General features: G+C 34.7%; 1 protein-coding gene across 3 annotated transcripts; it reads left to right on the forward strand.

Annotated features, from left to right (window-relative positions):
* The first annotated feature begins 11,018 nt into the window (after positions 1-11,018).
* Positions 11,019-12,038, forward strand: LOC119078857 (aspartate and glycine-rich protein-like). Of its 3 annotated transcripts, XM_037186569.1 has the most exons (3): positions 11,019-11,235; positions 11,297-11,741; positions 11,778-12,037. In XM_037186569.1, exons 1-3 carry the CDS (start codon positions 11,052-11,054, stop codon positions 11,857-11,859), a joined length of 711 nt encoding a protein of 236 aa, XP_037042464.1. In that variant the 5' UTR covers positions 11,019-11,051; the 3' UTR covers positions 11,860-12,037. The 3 variants fall into 3 exon arrangements, with proteins under 3 accessions (XP_037042464.1, XP_037042462.1, XP_037042463.1); XM_037186567.1 differs by having other exon boundaries at positions 11,297-12,038; XM_037186568.1 differs by having other exon boundaries at positions 11,300-12,037.
* Positions 12,039-16,635: the final 4,597 nt, after the last annotated feature.

The raw sequence follows: 16,635 nt of genomic DNA on the forward strand, positions 1-16,635 counted from the left end.
ATTGACGAGGGGTAAGTAATTCATTTATTTATAAATTAGCTCGAACCGCTGGGAGATTTTTGAGGTCGGGATGCAATGACCACCCATGGTCCGTCGAGTCGCCTAGCGTCCCAATTTATATTGTGATAAGTAGAGGGACTAATTGCAAGATCGTTCGTATAAAAATAGTTACTCTACTCCACCTGGTTACAGAGCAGCCTTGGAAAGTGAAAAAATCACAATTTTCAAAGGATGTTAACAGAAAGACGATGCGATCTGGGAAGTGAGTAAGAAGCTGAAAAGGCAAGGTTTGATTAGCCCTTTCGAACGCATATAAAACATTTTCCGAAAGTAGTCCAGAACTACCAAATTAAACACAAGTTATTTTTGGGTAATTTTAGTTTTTGAAAAAATCGTGTATTGAATTGAAGTAAAATTAATTCAAAATCGTTGTTAAATAATTAGTTTATCATTAATATTTCCACCAAAAAAATCTTAATTAAACACATAGCCGCAATAAAATATGAAAAGAATATCGTGAGAAAAGTGAGAAAAAAAATCGTCAAAGTTTAAAAATGTTGTTAGTTGGCCGGTTTCTAGTACAATAACCCTATTGCAAACTCTATTGTAATAAATTGATTTTTCTAAAACCATTTATGTCTATCACATTCAATATGTCAGCGTCTCGAAAGGTACCGAGATTGAGTTGAAAAACCATATAGAATCTGAATAAAATGCCAACAATCATAAACTATGTTATTCGATCAATAATACGCCAACACCTTTTTTCTTCAAATTACATGGCAGCATTATATGGGTATAATATGAGTTTATTAGAACAATAAAACAATTTGTCGCATTATGGAAATACATTAAAATGACAAATATTGGTGTAATTTACAGCATATTCGCACAAATTATTTAACTCGAAAAAACACGGGTTTAATCATTGACGTGCATTTTATTGTCTTGTGCTGTGCATACACGTATATAATAAAAAACATTTTAATATTTGTTTTCCAATCGATCCAATGTTATGTGTACGATTTTCAGTCCAAGCGGCAATAAAATGTTTATAGCGATCGAATGATCAAGTGGTAAAAAAAAGTTTTGTAAATTACAAGCCGGTCATTTATGTTCAATAAAATTCAAACGGAAGTTTGTCCATTAGGAGAAATTTGTGTAAGTTGTTGGATAGGAAATTTCAGATCAGTGGTTCAGTTGACACGCCAACTACTATTAAAAGCTCTTTAGGTCGACAAACTAATAACTTCCGAAATGAATCCGCCTTATTTGTGAGTGTTTGATCAAGCATTCTCACTGATAACAACCGGGGTAATTACATCGGTGAACCTACTTTAACTTTAAGACATAATAGAGTTAGTGATTTACACTCACAGGTAATGATCAGGACCAGAATGACTCGAAAAAACCCTTCGGACGTTGTAGGCCCGGACAGGCTGTACTGGGCGATCAGATGATGCCCGATGCGCCTTGTGCTTTTTGGTGCTCCTCAGGTCAAAAAAGTTTATTTAAGTGCCTCTGAACCTTTTTCAGCCAATTCGCCCGATGCGACTTTTGGTAGCCAGTCCGGCCCTGGGGCGTTGTTTGAAGAAAATTTGTAGAAAGCCCTTGATTGCCTTTTATTATTACAAGAAATCGATTATTCACCGTGAAGACACCTTTTCGAGAATGACAAGAGTACTGTATGCACCATCTTGACTTCATAGTAAGAAATCTGCTTAATACCTCAGGTAATACTGTAAGACTTCAGGAGTATATATCTTGTCTTTTAGTTAAAGTACCGTGTCACGTAGTTGTGATTTTTTAGTGAACCGTCATTTTAAATTTTCACAGACTCGGTAATCCGTTCATCAGCACCAATATGATCATCAGGTGTATTGCTTCTTTTCTTCTGCACATTTTCAACATATTGATGCAGAATCTAAATCTGTTACTTCATTTGTTTCAACATAACATTTGGTCATATAATACCAAATTAGGCAGAGCTCATGACTTGTTTGTTTTCGTCACTGCCGATAACAGATGCAATTTATGACATCATGGTCGTCATTGATGAGGACTTCCATAATCTAGCGATCGAGCCCACAATGTTCATATCCTTCGACCATTTATTCATATTTATTGCTACGAATAACCTCTTTCCTACACGCGTTCAGTTTTAATTGTCGGGAAACACCTCCGTTGAGAATTTCAATTGGCTATTTCGATTTCGATTGTGTGAGATTCAATACTCTTTGACAAAGACCAACGTTCTACTAAACCACTAAGCTGCATCCAATGATGCGAATGCCAACTGATCTGAAATTAGTTTTTCATACGTGCGAGGTGTGATTAACCTTATTTTCTCCTTTCAAAAGGCCGTGAGAAAATGATGCCTTGTTGACGCTTCGTCTGATGGCAATTCGGTGGAGAAAATGTATTTTCTACCTTCTTGTTTTGACATTCACCTCTGTTCGGTTAAAACAGTTAAGCCCACCACGCGTATATAAAAAACGTTGTGTGCACCTCTTGAAGAAAATCGCAGCCCTTGCTCCACTCTTGTCGCAAAATTCCGCTATTGTTTATATTTCCTATTTTTCCATCGGTAAACAAATAACTATTGTAAGACCACGGCAGAGTAAAATAAACCAGGCAGGAGCGGTTCATTTTCGAATCAGCGCTCCTGCCTGCTTAACTTTACTCTGTCGTGGTAAGACTGTTAAAGAACTGAAGAAATTGAAAGTCAATTTCTCATTAGGTGATGTTCGCATCATCGTGTACAGGATCAAAGTTCACAGTAGTATATCAGAAAATTAGGCCTCTTTAGCGTTGCTAGTTAATGAGTTGACTTCATTAGAGGTTTATGACACAATTCTATTCATGAAAAGCCTCTTCACTGTCAAGTACACTGTAGGAGCGAGTGTAAAAGAAAGGAATTTTTCTTGGTTTGACAATTTTGTTTGCCTAACCATCTTTACTGTATGTCGTCACAGTTAGACTAAAACGAACTTGCGTCACTTTCTTCATGTATCTTTTGGGATTAATTAGTACCGCTTTTGAAAGAAAAAAAAAACTTTTTTGTTTTCATATCAAAAAGCACTGAAACCGAAACACTACAAATAAATTTTATAATTCAAATACCACATTACCCGATGATTTATAATTAAATAAAATAACAGAACAAAAAACTAAAGTAAAAAAAAAAACTATCTAAACTCAAATGTAAGGAGAGTAAAAAAAAACATTAAAAATTATATGGATGATATGTATGTGGCATTTGAAAAATTGATACAATTGTTTGTATGGTATCATCACTTCTTCCAAAATTATAATTTTGTAATTTTGGTAAAAAAGTGCTTGAAATTTGTATTTAACTTAATTCATGTTATTATCTTAAGACTCAACGTTTTTTTCTGGTGGACTTCTCTCTCTCTATGCGTAGTCCATTCGTTATTATTGTGCTAGTTTTTGTGGAAATAATTATTGGATCAATGAAGTGTAATTTAGAGGAGATTGCAGACGAATATGTAGTCTAACCTTCAGTCAATTTGGACTTGTGTAATACACACAGAGAGATGATTTTTTGAATGAATATTTCTTTTTTGTGCTATGCATATTGCGAGTGTCAGTCACTTCTTGTGTATAACTGAAATTAGGACAAGGGCTTATTATAGCCGTTTAATTTGGTAGATTTTTTTGTAGTTGACCGACAAAGGAATTTCAAACTGTCCGAAAATAAAAGGTTACCGGTTACCACCCAAGTGTTACGCATTTAAAGTACAGTGTATGTATTGTAGGATAGTAGCCGCAGTGTATATGAGTAGGATGGGTGAGCAGTTATGAACAATTTAATTACAGAGTCTACTACTTCATTCGATATAATTGTTTTTAAGAAGTCGTCTTTTACTTCATTTGTTTAGACTTCTAACATACAAAATGCTATATAAGGTATACAACTCCAGAACTCACCATTTATTTTTACTGTCATTGTCGATATCAGATGAAATCGGCCCATACCTCAAAGGAATGTTGGCTTCACGCCATTTTACAATTTAGTCAGAGGAAATGAGACAAAGTCAGAAGACACAAAATTATACAAAATTTTTATCGCAATCGTCAGAAGTCATTCTATAGCATTTTCCGTCAGGTCCTTGATAACGTTGATGTCTCCCTTATTTTTTGTAAAGCGGGCAATGTAAGAGCAAGTGCATCATTGAAAGTAGTCCCACACGGAACTTTAATCCCAAATCTATATCTGCCCAGTGTATGTGATGTAGCCGGAGATCCGACGTGTCGTAAAGGCTTTGAAGGAAAGTGAAACTAAAAAGTAATTTAGCCATCCACTCTCATTTTTGAAGTTATTAGCTAAATTTTGCAATCCCATCATCACCAACTCGCAGAATACTATCAATTTTATCGAAATTACTAGGCTACATTTGAATGGTAAGGCATGGACAGTTCGACGAAGGCCATACGAACGTGGGTGGGTATTTTGATGTAAGGTATCAATTAGATTACTCTGCTCCAAATGAACTAAAATTGAAAGAATAAATTGCCGACGAAGAACTCAATGTTTGTAAAATTGCGGTCTTGCAGTAGCTCAATTTGAAACCGAACCGCATTCAAGATTAGTGGTTAGCATTTTTGCGCATAAATCTTAACATCAACATTTTTGTAGGAGTGTAGCAAAGTTATATAAAACGAAGAAATAGAAGAAAAAAAAATGATCAAATAAATCGAGCCATTCAAGCTTCATACACAATAATTTAATAATTTATCCATGTGGCATAACACACATATATTTCAGTGGCAAATGCAATAAAAACCGATTTTATTAGCTCAATCAATAATGTTCGCGTATCTATGCAATATATAATCAAGTTAATAATACAAAAAGTAATTGCAACATTATTTTATTATAGTCTCTCCGAGTACGATCAAGTACGTACACCTTTGTAAAATTGTGTACAGACTCGGCTCGGCTACCTCTCGGTATCTATCTGGATATATATAATAAAATAGACATGTTCGATCAAGAACCAGCAATTTTGAATTCCTATACAAAATGCTAGGAAAAATGATAAGACGAGCTGATTCAATTGAAAACACGGTAATCTCGTTTAATAATAATTATATCAAAGAAACAGACGAAAAAAAAAACAACAACAACAACAACACCGCGCGAACAACAAAACCAACTCGTTTAAGATCACATTCTAATAACTGTAGCAATTTTACTTTCATTTGTCGCGATGTTTTTAAAAAGGTGGGTTTCATATTAGAGCATCGAGGTCTTAGAACGGCGTGGCAGGGTGTGGTCGTTTTTCTGTGTATAATAGGATCCAAGGTTGTTTCAAGACTGCTAGCAACTGGAACTATCGATACGGTTTTTCGTTTGTTTCGTAGATTTGATTATTTTATTTTTTTTTGTCTTCTCTCTTCGGTTTCGTTTCGTATTAAACCAAACGAAACCAAAACTACAAAAATTTATCTTTTCAAAATTTATAATGAAATTTTAAATTATAGTTTTCTGCAAATAATAGTCATAGATGGTATCAATGAAATAGTTGTTATTGTTGATTTTTAGCCATGCTACACACAAAATATAATGTTTTAATATATATAAGCAAACACGGCTATCATCTGCCTTTTGTAATGGTTTTCGTTTGCGCAATGCTTCCATTACATAATAGTCGACTCCTTTTATGCCGGCTATATTGATTGCATGGAGGTTGTTTTTTTTGTTAATTTAGATCGAATCGAGTTATAAAAAGTGTTAAATAGAATTGGAATTTATTATCTCTGCAAGCACACACTGCGGGCAAATTTCACGTTCGCTTTTTAAGGCTTGCCCGTTGATTATCTTAGCAGGGATATTACCCGATGGCTAGCACATCTAACGCACACATTTTTTTTGTCAATTTGGCAATGGTATCAAACAATGACTATTATTTGGCAAATTGGAAATTTTGGGGCCACTCACGAAGTATGTCCTAATTAAGAACGTCGTGTCGCAGTATGTAAAAACTTTGTATAAAAAGCAGGAACTATTTTTGGGAAAACATTTTCCCAAATTTCCGTTAATTTTCACACATTTTCCTTAATAATTCCTTTTCATAAAGTTGAAAAAATGAAGGAAAATCCTGGAAAATGTAAGAAAATATGGAACAATTATTGTGTCTCCCAAAAATAGTCCCAGATAAAATGTTTGATGAGCTAACTCTCGAATGCCTTCTTTCAGTAAAAACTTGCGTATCTCTGAAGTTTGTGAACCCATTTTTAGTATCTGATCACTGACAGTTCCATTTAAACGGACGTCAATTAAATCTGTTATTTCTCCTAGTTTAATTAGCCCTTGCATTTGCGTAAGACGACATATTAGTGAGAATTTTGCAGTCGCTCTCGTTAGCAGATGAAATAGCCGTGTGTTAAAGAATTCTGATTATTTCTATCAATGAAAGTCAGTAGCCCATTCACAACCTAACACCGTGTATTAAACAGTCTGCAGTCGAAATTGAAATCTATTAATTGGAGAAGGAATTTTTCAATGAGTTTCTTTTTCGCAAAGTTTGCTATGCACAGGACTCAAAGATTAAGCAGATTTAAACCATATTCTGTTCTGGGTAACAGTACCTATGCACAAACATTTGCAAATACGTGGAAAAGGCAAGTTTTCGCTTGAATTGTTGAATTGGCGATCATGCTGAGCTGTGTAACCGTAAAAAATCGCGATGAAATCAGTGGACCTTATAAGAGGGTTTTATGGTCAAAAAGTACGATTGCGGAAGTACGCAACGTAATTGTTTCAAATTTTCATCAGGCTGAATTTATCTTTTTGTAAGCGGCAAGAGTGGTGATATATTCGTGACTTGTTAGATCTTATACTTCTATTGTTCAAAGATAATTGATAATAAAATCTTTTACTTCATTTAATTGAACATTCATTTTGCTATATAAGAGATGACGAGCACATGCTCAACATTTATTTTTGTCGTCGTCATTGTTAACAGATGACTAAAAAATTAATAGGCAACTCTGTATAGCTTTTGTACTCATTCCATAAGTAACGAAGGCGTAGTGTTTGAACCGGGGCATAATATTAGGGAACGTTTTTGAAGAATTAGTGAAATTCATTAATTATACAGTTAAAAGCAACGAAATTTTGGCATGAATTAGCTTCAGCTGTTTTTCAGCTGATCCATATACAATCAAAACTGTTTATACGTATTTATACAGTTTTACCACTACCACGCGCGTGCGTATCGCAGCTTCAACAAAAAAAAAAACAAGTATAAATAGTTTTGATTGTTTGTGTGGATCAACTGCAAAACAGCTGAAGCAAATTCATGCTGAAATTTCACTGTAGCGAAATTTAGGTAAATTTGGTGAAATATAGGGATATTTAGTGAAATTTGTTAAACTATTTCCAAATATTACGCCCTGGCAGGCCTGCAGGTAATTAGTGAAAAATGAAATTTGATGAAATTAGTGATTCAGTTTAAAGTGATCTGATCTGAAATTTTCAGATTCACTTTTTTTAGATGAAATTTGCTCCGAGTCCTCAATGAAATAAGTGAAATTTGGGGAGATTTCTATTTGTGAAACTGTTTCAAAATATTAGACCCTGGCTGTGAGTGCAGGCATAGCCCTGGCTCGTAGCGTCGTAGCATTAACAATTGTATTGCAGACACCATAAAGTGTTAAAACACTATAAAACCATACTCTTGCCTTAACTAAAGAAATGCAAAGTCTATTCTAATATCATTGGCCTCTAAATAATTTCTAAGTTGATGCTAGGAGCAGTGCTATGGTACTTCCAAACTTCAACCATGTAAAATTGTGATACAAATAAATTCCAAGATGATCGAGTATTTATTGATAGACTAGCGATCAGACATATTAATTTTCATTGCCTCTATATAAGACATTCAAGCAATGATTTATCTGGATGTTACATTTGAATGTCACATCTTAGCAGCAAAGTTAAGAGAGAAAAAAAAGTTTCAATAAAATTTAATTAACTTGTTAATTATAATTTGAATAAAAGCGAGTAACAAGTTTTAAAATTCACCTAGTATCGCATCTATCTATGTGTTGTATACATACCAATTATCACTGTCACCATTTAGTAAAAAAAAAGAAGAAATAATCCCACTCAACGCTCAATATTTATTAGTATAATACATATGATGTGCGAACGACGTGTGCGCGTCATTGAAAGCAAACCGCCTTCTTTTATATTTTAACCAATAAGCATTAAACGATTTTAACATTTCGTAGTCATTTTCGACTGAAAACGTTTTATTATATAGAAATGTAAATAAAGTGCTCATAATACGAAAACTTTATGGTATTTAATGTAATATATGGCAATAGAAATTCTACATAAATGCGGGCTGATATGAGTGAGAGTGTATGTATGTATGAAACGGTATACATATGTGAACACATATCGTAATAGGTTGTAAGTATACAACAACAACAACAATAAAAAAAAACACCAACAACAACAAGACCCAGCGCTACACTCAACATTTTATTGTACGAAGAGTAGCTAAAAGCACTCAAGCAGAGTTTTACCATATAACCATAACCTACTGCCTGCTAAGCGCTCTGTCTGTACACCTGTTAGTATTTATTGTATTCAGAAAATGATTGGTGCTCTTTAACCGCATCATTATCGTAGTTTACTTTCAATAGCTCTATTCTTATCCAAATAAATTATTTTCATTTATTAACTTGTATACGGTCGGTGCAAGTATATCCAGTGGATTACAATTTTATATATTTTTTTTGCTTTCCATTGTTGTTCATTCATAAAAGATACATTAGATTTTAATGATTGTCTTTTTTTATGATAAACGAATTAGCTGGCCTCTTTTTTCGTTTAACATTTTAACCTTACTACACCCTGTTATAATTTCAGTATGGTGTAGTGGTTCATGATGAACTTCATCTGAGACCAATAATCTGTTTCAAATAGTTGTTACACTTTAAGTCGTTCTCTTTGACTATGAAACCGAATTTTTCATTAATCTTGTACGGTAAAAATAAAGATGCTCATCAATGAAACGCATCAATCAACTTGGCGTTAATTTTAAGTTGTATTATAGACCATTTTAAGGCATAATTCGATCACTACCTCGACCTGAGAGAAAATTAGGTCCATCTTTTGACGTTTCGCATAAATATGCAGTTAAAAAATACCATTTCCCATCTGACTACAGTGACAGCGGTACTGATATCATGCTACAAGAACACTACACCAATTTGCAAACGAAAAAGTCTAGTAAATCATAATTGAAATGACATTTTAATTCACCAGTAACACTTGCAAACTGTAGTGCCAGTGTGTGGTGAGTTACCATAAAGCTAGGCAAACGTTAAACGTTAGAGCTTGCACATGCGTATATGAACCTATGCATTAGTTTATGCATTGTTTTAGTGACTATTTATTGAACTGAAAAAACACTGAAATCAAACTGTAGAATTGAAATCTCAGTTCCATTATTTATACATCATTTTGGAGAGGTATAATCGAGATAACAACTTTATCAACTATATCAAGTAGTATTTCAAGTGTTTAATACTGAAGATGCTTCAAATAACCCGAAACGGGTTTTGGCGTATTCGGACAAATAAGGTGGAAATCCGTATGAATCCGCTAGTCGATAGTTGTGAGTCATCCGCTATTTGTCGCATAAAAATTGGTGGAATGGGAAAATTTTTTTGTTTTGTGAAACATCCAGTAATTTGCATTGACAAAAGCATTAGAATATGTAATTTACATTAGGGTGTTTCTCAAATGCATTTAGTTCTCTTACCCTTGAAGATCACTCGGATAATCAGACTGTGCATGTCCAACAAAAATTTTCCGATATTCTTCAGCTGGTATAAAGACAGTCTCCGCTTACCGGAAGTTATTTACCTTGTTATTTACACAGTCTAGACTCTTTTATTTATTGAGACCATTGTCAATGATAAATTGGTAAAAGTAAAGGTTTTTCATCAACAAGAGTCTCAACAAATAAGTTTAACGAAGGGTCTAGATTAAGCAACAAACTTCCGGCCAGCATAATTGACTAAGTACGCTCTAAAGAATAGTGGAAAATTTTGTTTGGAAGTTTTCGAATGATTTACATGGGTAGGAAAACAAACTGCGCTTGAGAAACACCCTAATGTACAGTGTTTCCACAGTTGCACTAATGGCAATGGTAACGGTAATTGCAATGGAAACAATGGAAATTCTTTGTACTTGCAAACTTTTATCGGAAATCAGGAAGGTATTCGACCGCCAGGTGAACAATTAACTCCACCAGGAGAACGGTTCTCTCTTCCAAAAGAACAATTACCACCGATCGAACAACCTCCATCGACCGAACAGCCGCCGTCGACTGAAGAACCAGAATAATGAATTTGTAAAGAATACATAAAAGATCACGGCTGAAATCAAATAAATAGAGTCGATCGAAATGGGATGCATCTCAAACGGTTTGTTCTTTAATCCACATCCGCGTGTTTAGTAGACTCCCGTTTTTTTAAATGTAACGCAGAATGGCAGAGTTGTATCAAACAAATTGAGAAATAACTGATATTCCCATTTATTGTTTTGCTCTCACGAAGTACCCTACTGCCTAAATTTCTTTATCAGCACAAATTGCTAATCATTGCTCAGCGGAGCTAAGCCTGCAATTAAAATATATTAGCGATGCTAACATAATTCGCTAATCAGTGAGGCTCTGATAACGTAATCAAACATTGAATGGATCTGGTTTACTGATTCGTATTTAATTCAGAGTGTTTCATTCATCGAACAATTAGATATCAGAATGAAATAAGGAAGCTACAAAGCTACAGCGATTAAAATCACTTTATTGAATGAATAAGGTCCACATTTTATCGGACCTATTATCAACTGCGGTCTTTTTGAAATGACTTAATCGCCAAATGTTCAAATAATATTTATTGCTGATAATGTTGTCATCTTGATGATTGTATCTCGCTAAAGTGCACTATATAAACTGGAATTAACGTTTCAATCATTCAGTTTGAGCTCAGTGCTTGGAAAAATGTTATTCCTATCGGTTCATTTAACGGTGCTTCTGGCCGTTATAAGCTTCAGTGCCGCTCGGACTATTAATTTGAGCAAAACGGATTTGGAGAATATTTCCAAAGCTATAAAGGTCGCCCTTCAGCCTGAAGCTAATGAAAAACATAAATTGCTTGAACGATTCCACGGAAAGCGCGATCATGGTAAATTATAGTTGTTTCTAATAGCCTGCAGAAAGATTCATTTCAGTCGTTTAACCGTTGGTAGGATTGACCGAAGATCATGATCATGATGACGGGGACGATGATGGCGACTATGATAATGATGATGAAATATCAAATGATAATGGTAACGGTAATGGTAATGGCAATGGTAACAACAATGGACAGAATGGAAACAACAATGGTAACGTGTACTTGCAAATATTCGTTGGAAATCAGGATTCCACACAACCGCCAGTAACAACGTGGCCACCATTTCCAACAGACAGCACACCGTGGCCAACAGATATTTGGCCTACATGGCCAACAGATTGGCCCACAGGAACCACTTGGCCAACAGATTGGCCCACAGGAACCACATGGCCAACAGATTGGCCCACAGGAACCACATGGCCAACAGATTGGCCCACAGGAACCACATGGCCAACAGGTTGGCCCACAGGAACCACATGGCCAACAGATTGGCCTACAGGAACCACATGGTCAACCGATTGGTCCACAGGAACAACGTGGCCTACTAGCGAAACGAGTTGGGCACCGACAACATGGCCACCGATCGACACAACATATCAATCAGAGGCACCGCCAGAAGTATCACGACCATAGATGAAAACCTAATTTACTCTCCACTCAAGGCAACATGTATACATCAGAACACCAATCATATTAATAGAAAAAAGTGGAGTGGTGAGTCACTACAATAGTGTACCATGTAATTCCAATGTTATATGATTATAGTGAAAACTACTCTATTTGACATAGGCAATAAAATCCAAATTATTTTCTTTAAAATTATGTTCAAACGTACGATCACTGGGTTCAATTTGCCCAAACAAAGGAGAAATACTAACCAGTGAGTTCATGTTCGGTTACGATTTTTATTTAAAGAAAATTAATTTTTAACCCACGGTGCTCTGGTTGATTTACTACGAAAGGACAAATCATTTTTCATGAAATGTTTTGTTAGTCCCTTTTGTTGTTCCGACTTTTTATTTTGTAAGGAATTAGTTATCTGTAAGAAGTTATGTGTAGAGCGTGTAGAGACGATCTTTAATTTCCCACTTTTACTTGTTGCATCTGTGAAAAAGGACTATCGTTCACCAAGAATACGTCCAGCTAAGTGGATGTCCTTTGGTGTAATACTAAAACTAATACTCCTAGCATTAATATAGAAATTAGACGTCTGACATACGAACGTTAATGCTAGGAGCAGCGCTATGCTGGTACAGTTGATGTAAATAGCATACAAAAGGGTTTCTTCGCTGGCTCCTTGCAGTGCTATTTGGGTTGTCCTTTTGAGGTAAAATACGGCTCTGTACTCGATTCTGTCTTCATTTTAACTATATTTAGATCATGGACACGAAAAATGTCCGTAACTGAGTGGGATTTTTCAGTTGGTTGATGAATAACAACTAGAATTTTGATCCTCACTGGGATATAACGTGGAAGATGTATATCGAATAATCGAGGTAGAATAATCGAGCTATTAAATATGTAAATATTTTCCAGGGAGAGCTGCGACTGACAGCACATCGTGTACACAAAATACCGATTTCGACACTACCTAATAACAGTAAATTATTTTAATATGTGGGGAACAATCGAGGCTTCGGAATCGGGCTACAGTACATAAAGTCGACTTTCTCAGCACTCGTCACTGTTTTTCCACACGAGGGAATAGATCATTCTTTTGAATTGATGATGTGCCCTTGAAACTCCCACGACATTTTTAGCAACATTTTTGGCATACAATATTTGAATGCTAAGCGGTCCAACGTTCGACAATAATATAACAGCAATACTCAAATGAATTTGTTAATTTGTTCCAGCTAAATAGAGAAGTAAAGAAAAAATCGTTGTTCGTCTCAACAATGGAAATGATTTATTTCACGTAAATAAAGATGGAATTTGCATATTACCGAGATAAAAGAGGTGTTAAATTGTGCATTTCATATTGCAGAATAGCTGTTGTCGGAAAGCCACAGCGAGAGAGCCGATCGTGTTTTGCATTTCGCATGCCCTTTGCACTATCTAACACTTCAGTAGGGGCAATGTTTTGTATTCAAAGAGACTATCCGATTATTATATATTGCTGTGGTATATTCAACTAAAATCGAATAAAGTACACAGTCACATTCTGTTCTATGCGGAATGTATCGTTAAAAATATTTTTATTTTCTATTTTAATATTTCTAAATATTCATGCATTAAGAGATGACTTAATATTACCTAAACCTAACACCGAATAGTGACAATGCATTCTTTGTCCTTTTACGATAATATATTTCTTATTATTACAATGTTGTGTACGTAATGTTTTCTTTGCTAGTGCCAAGTTCCATTTCTGTGGTTATGAGGCACGAAAAACAGCTTTTGTGCATTGATATTTTTTTATTATTATTTATGAGTCACGGTTTATCCATTAAGTGGAAAGAAGCTGCTGCACATTCCGATTGTTTGGTGTAAAAATATTGTAAATATTCGAATAAACAATAATAATCGCTAGCTTTAATTACACAAAGGAAAGAGCAACGGAACTGACCCCTTGGATTAGTAAAAGCACGTCTCAGTTAAACTACGTTAAATATTGGGAAAATTAATTGAATTTAGATCTCCAAGATGCTCATTTAAAATGAATTTAATAAAACGAAAAAAAAACAGTTTTGACGCTAACATACGGTAAATTGAACTTTACGTCACTGTTTGCTACAGTGAAATGCAAATGCACTTACCACGGCCTGCTAGCATGTAAAACACAATTCGTGTGTGAAATTTGCCAATCGAGGCGAAGCCGAAGTCAGTAAACACACAAGAAGTACCATTTCTATCATTTACCCCATAGCCAAGTAAGGTATTTTATTCAAAAACTTGAGGTAACGTTTTGGATCGGTGCAGCATAGTTAACTTTACCTCACGTTTTTGAACAAAACATTTTTATTCAACGTGAGGTAAAGTTAACTTTATTTCACGGAGCCAAAACTTAACCTAACGTTTTTGAATAATAATACATTACTTACCAATGGAGCAAATGATGGAGGTACTTCTTGTTTGAAATTTATTGAGGCGTAGCCGAGGTCGGTAAACATAAAAGAAGTACCATTTCCATTGGTAAGTAATGCGCTATTTTTGCTTGACTCGCCTTCGGCTCGTTACACAACGCTTAAATTTGCTAAAACAACAACATTACCATCAAGTACGTAACTTTCAGCGAATTTTGGAGTTTTTCTTGTGATTTCGTGCCTTTGCTTATATGTTTTATAGGACACAGTAACAAGCACGCGCATGATAGTGGTAAAACCGTATGAGCAGTTTTGTTTGTATGAGTGGACCAGCTGAAGCAAATTCACGCCGTAAGTGCGGTCAAAATTCAAAATGGAAAGTGCGTTGAAATGTATTTTTCGGTTCACTTTTTCATCGAATCGTTCACTCAAAATTCAAATTTTAGGCACACTTACGGCGTGAATTCATATCGAATTTCACTGACGTTTACTGAAACAAATGAAAATCTAGATTTCCATCTTCTGACTGAATACAGATTTTTATTTGTTAGACTAAATTTTTGTGGGGTCAACAGACCACAACAACTCAGAAAATATGTCAAATTTCGCTTTTTAACTAGTGCAAAACGTTTCTAAATAAAGAATCATAAAACTTACTGACATATTTCCGGCCAAGATATTTTAAATCGATTTTTCACCATGAAGCCATGATGGGTCATTTTTGGCCAAATGAAGAAAAATGTAGATCTGGTTGTTGTTGTTGTTGCTAGTCTGTCAGTTTCTTCTCGATTTTTCTTTATGATTTTTGTGGTCTTTTAACTGGCCTGGCTTTTTATTCATTTTTTTTAAATAGCATGTTATTGACCTTTCGGGTTTAACATCTGTTGTCGATAACAATGACAAAAGTAAGTTAGCAAAATAGCAAATAGCAAAATTTCTATTAAATCAAATGAAGTAATAGATTTATAATAATGAATCGCTATTTGAGGATCTTCTAGCAAATCGGTTATTGGCGAGCATAACGTGTTTCACAGGAAATCTTTAATTGACATCTATAACAGATGCAGATGCTACTGAATTATACCTGTTGATTTTCCTTCTATGATCACTGTATCAAATGTTACAAACGGGTTGACTTTATGAGCATGCTCATTTTTTGTTGTGTTACAGTCGAAGAAATTTAGTTTTCGGGTTTTCCAAAGGTATTAATCTTATTAACCCACACTTTATCCCACAACAATGGAATCCACAAATTTAAATTTAGTTAACTCAGCGGTCGCAATGACGGCGCTGCAGTCACGATTTCAAAATGTGATATAGGGTGGATAAACTAAATTTTGATTTTGGTTACATTTTCTCTTGGTTTTTAATTATTACATCAGGCTTCTAAATTAAGAGTACCTTTATGCAATATAAACCGTTTGAGTTTGAAAAAAGATGTTTTGTATCAGTGAACGATATAGGAAAGCGTTCAGTACGTCTCAACATTCAAAAGAACGTAAAATATAATTGTACATTTAGCCACCCTACGTCCGTCATCGCTTCTATTGTCTTCAAAAACATATTGTGTGCTTGTCATGATATGTATCAGACGTTTGTTTATTTATGTGTCTCATCTAAAATGCTGGCCAGCAAAATTTTGATCATTAAATTCAACGGCAAAATTGATCTAAATGTTAAAATAATTGTGAATAATAGTGAAGTTAATGTGGTTTTGTTTTCTCTTCATAAAAGAATTTGCATCAGTTCGATGTAAAGTGCGGAGCACCATTAGAAAAAAAAACTTGTCGCTGAAGAATGATCAAAAAGTTGCTGGACGCAGTAGCTACAATTAATGCTTTGCAGGATATAGAATAAAAATTAGAGAAACACCAAGAGCCGTCCATTTGAAATCTTCACAATCATCATTTCAACTAAAGGCTTTTTTTTAACGAAACGCAGATTCGGAACATTCTTTTTCGCCAAATTACAATTTGGCATAGGAAATCAATTCAACTCTTTGTATAAGTGAAGCTCATGATTGAGCTCAATCATGAAAACAGAATCTGGTCAGGAATAAGATAAGAATATGAATATATGACGAACTTCAAAGTTCCTGATTTATAATCCTGAGATGCCTGCTCATGCAATTATGCGATGTACGATTTCCAAAGAATTTTAATATCAACTTTTAGACAAAATAACAATTTCCAAGTCTGTTTTCTATTTGATTTATTTGATGTATTTCCGACCTCGTTCTAGGATAATAAAATTTTCTGCGGATTATTTGTAACTTCATGAAAATATTAAGATTGAAAACCTCAGAAACATTCACATAAAAATTATGCTTTCCTAACTAATGTTGAAATAGCCTTTTTGCACTCATTAGGAACTTAGGAAAATA

Source organism: Bradysia coprophila, unplaced genomic scaffold (genome assembly GCF_014529535.1).
Source record: "Bradysia coprophila strain Holo2 unplaced genomic scaffold, BU_Bcop_v1 contig_297, whole genome shotgun sequence".
Taxonomy (NCBI): domain Eukaryota; kingdom Metazoa; phylum Arthropoda; class Insecta; order Diptera; family Sciaridae; genus Bradysia; species Bradysia coprophila.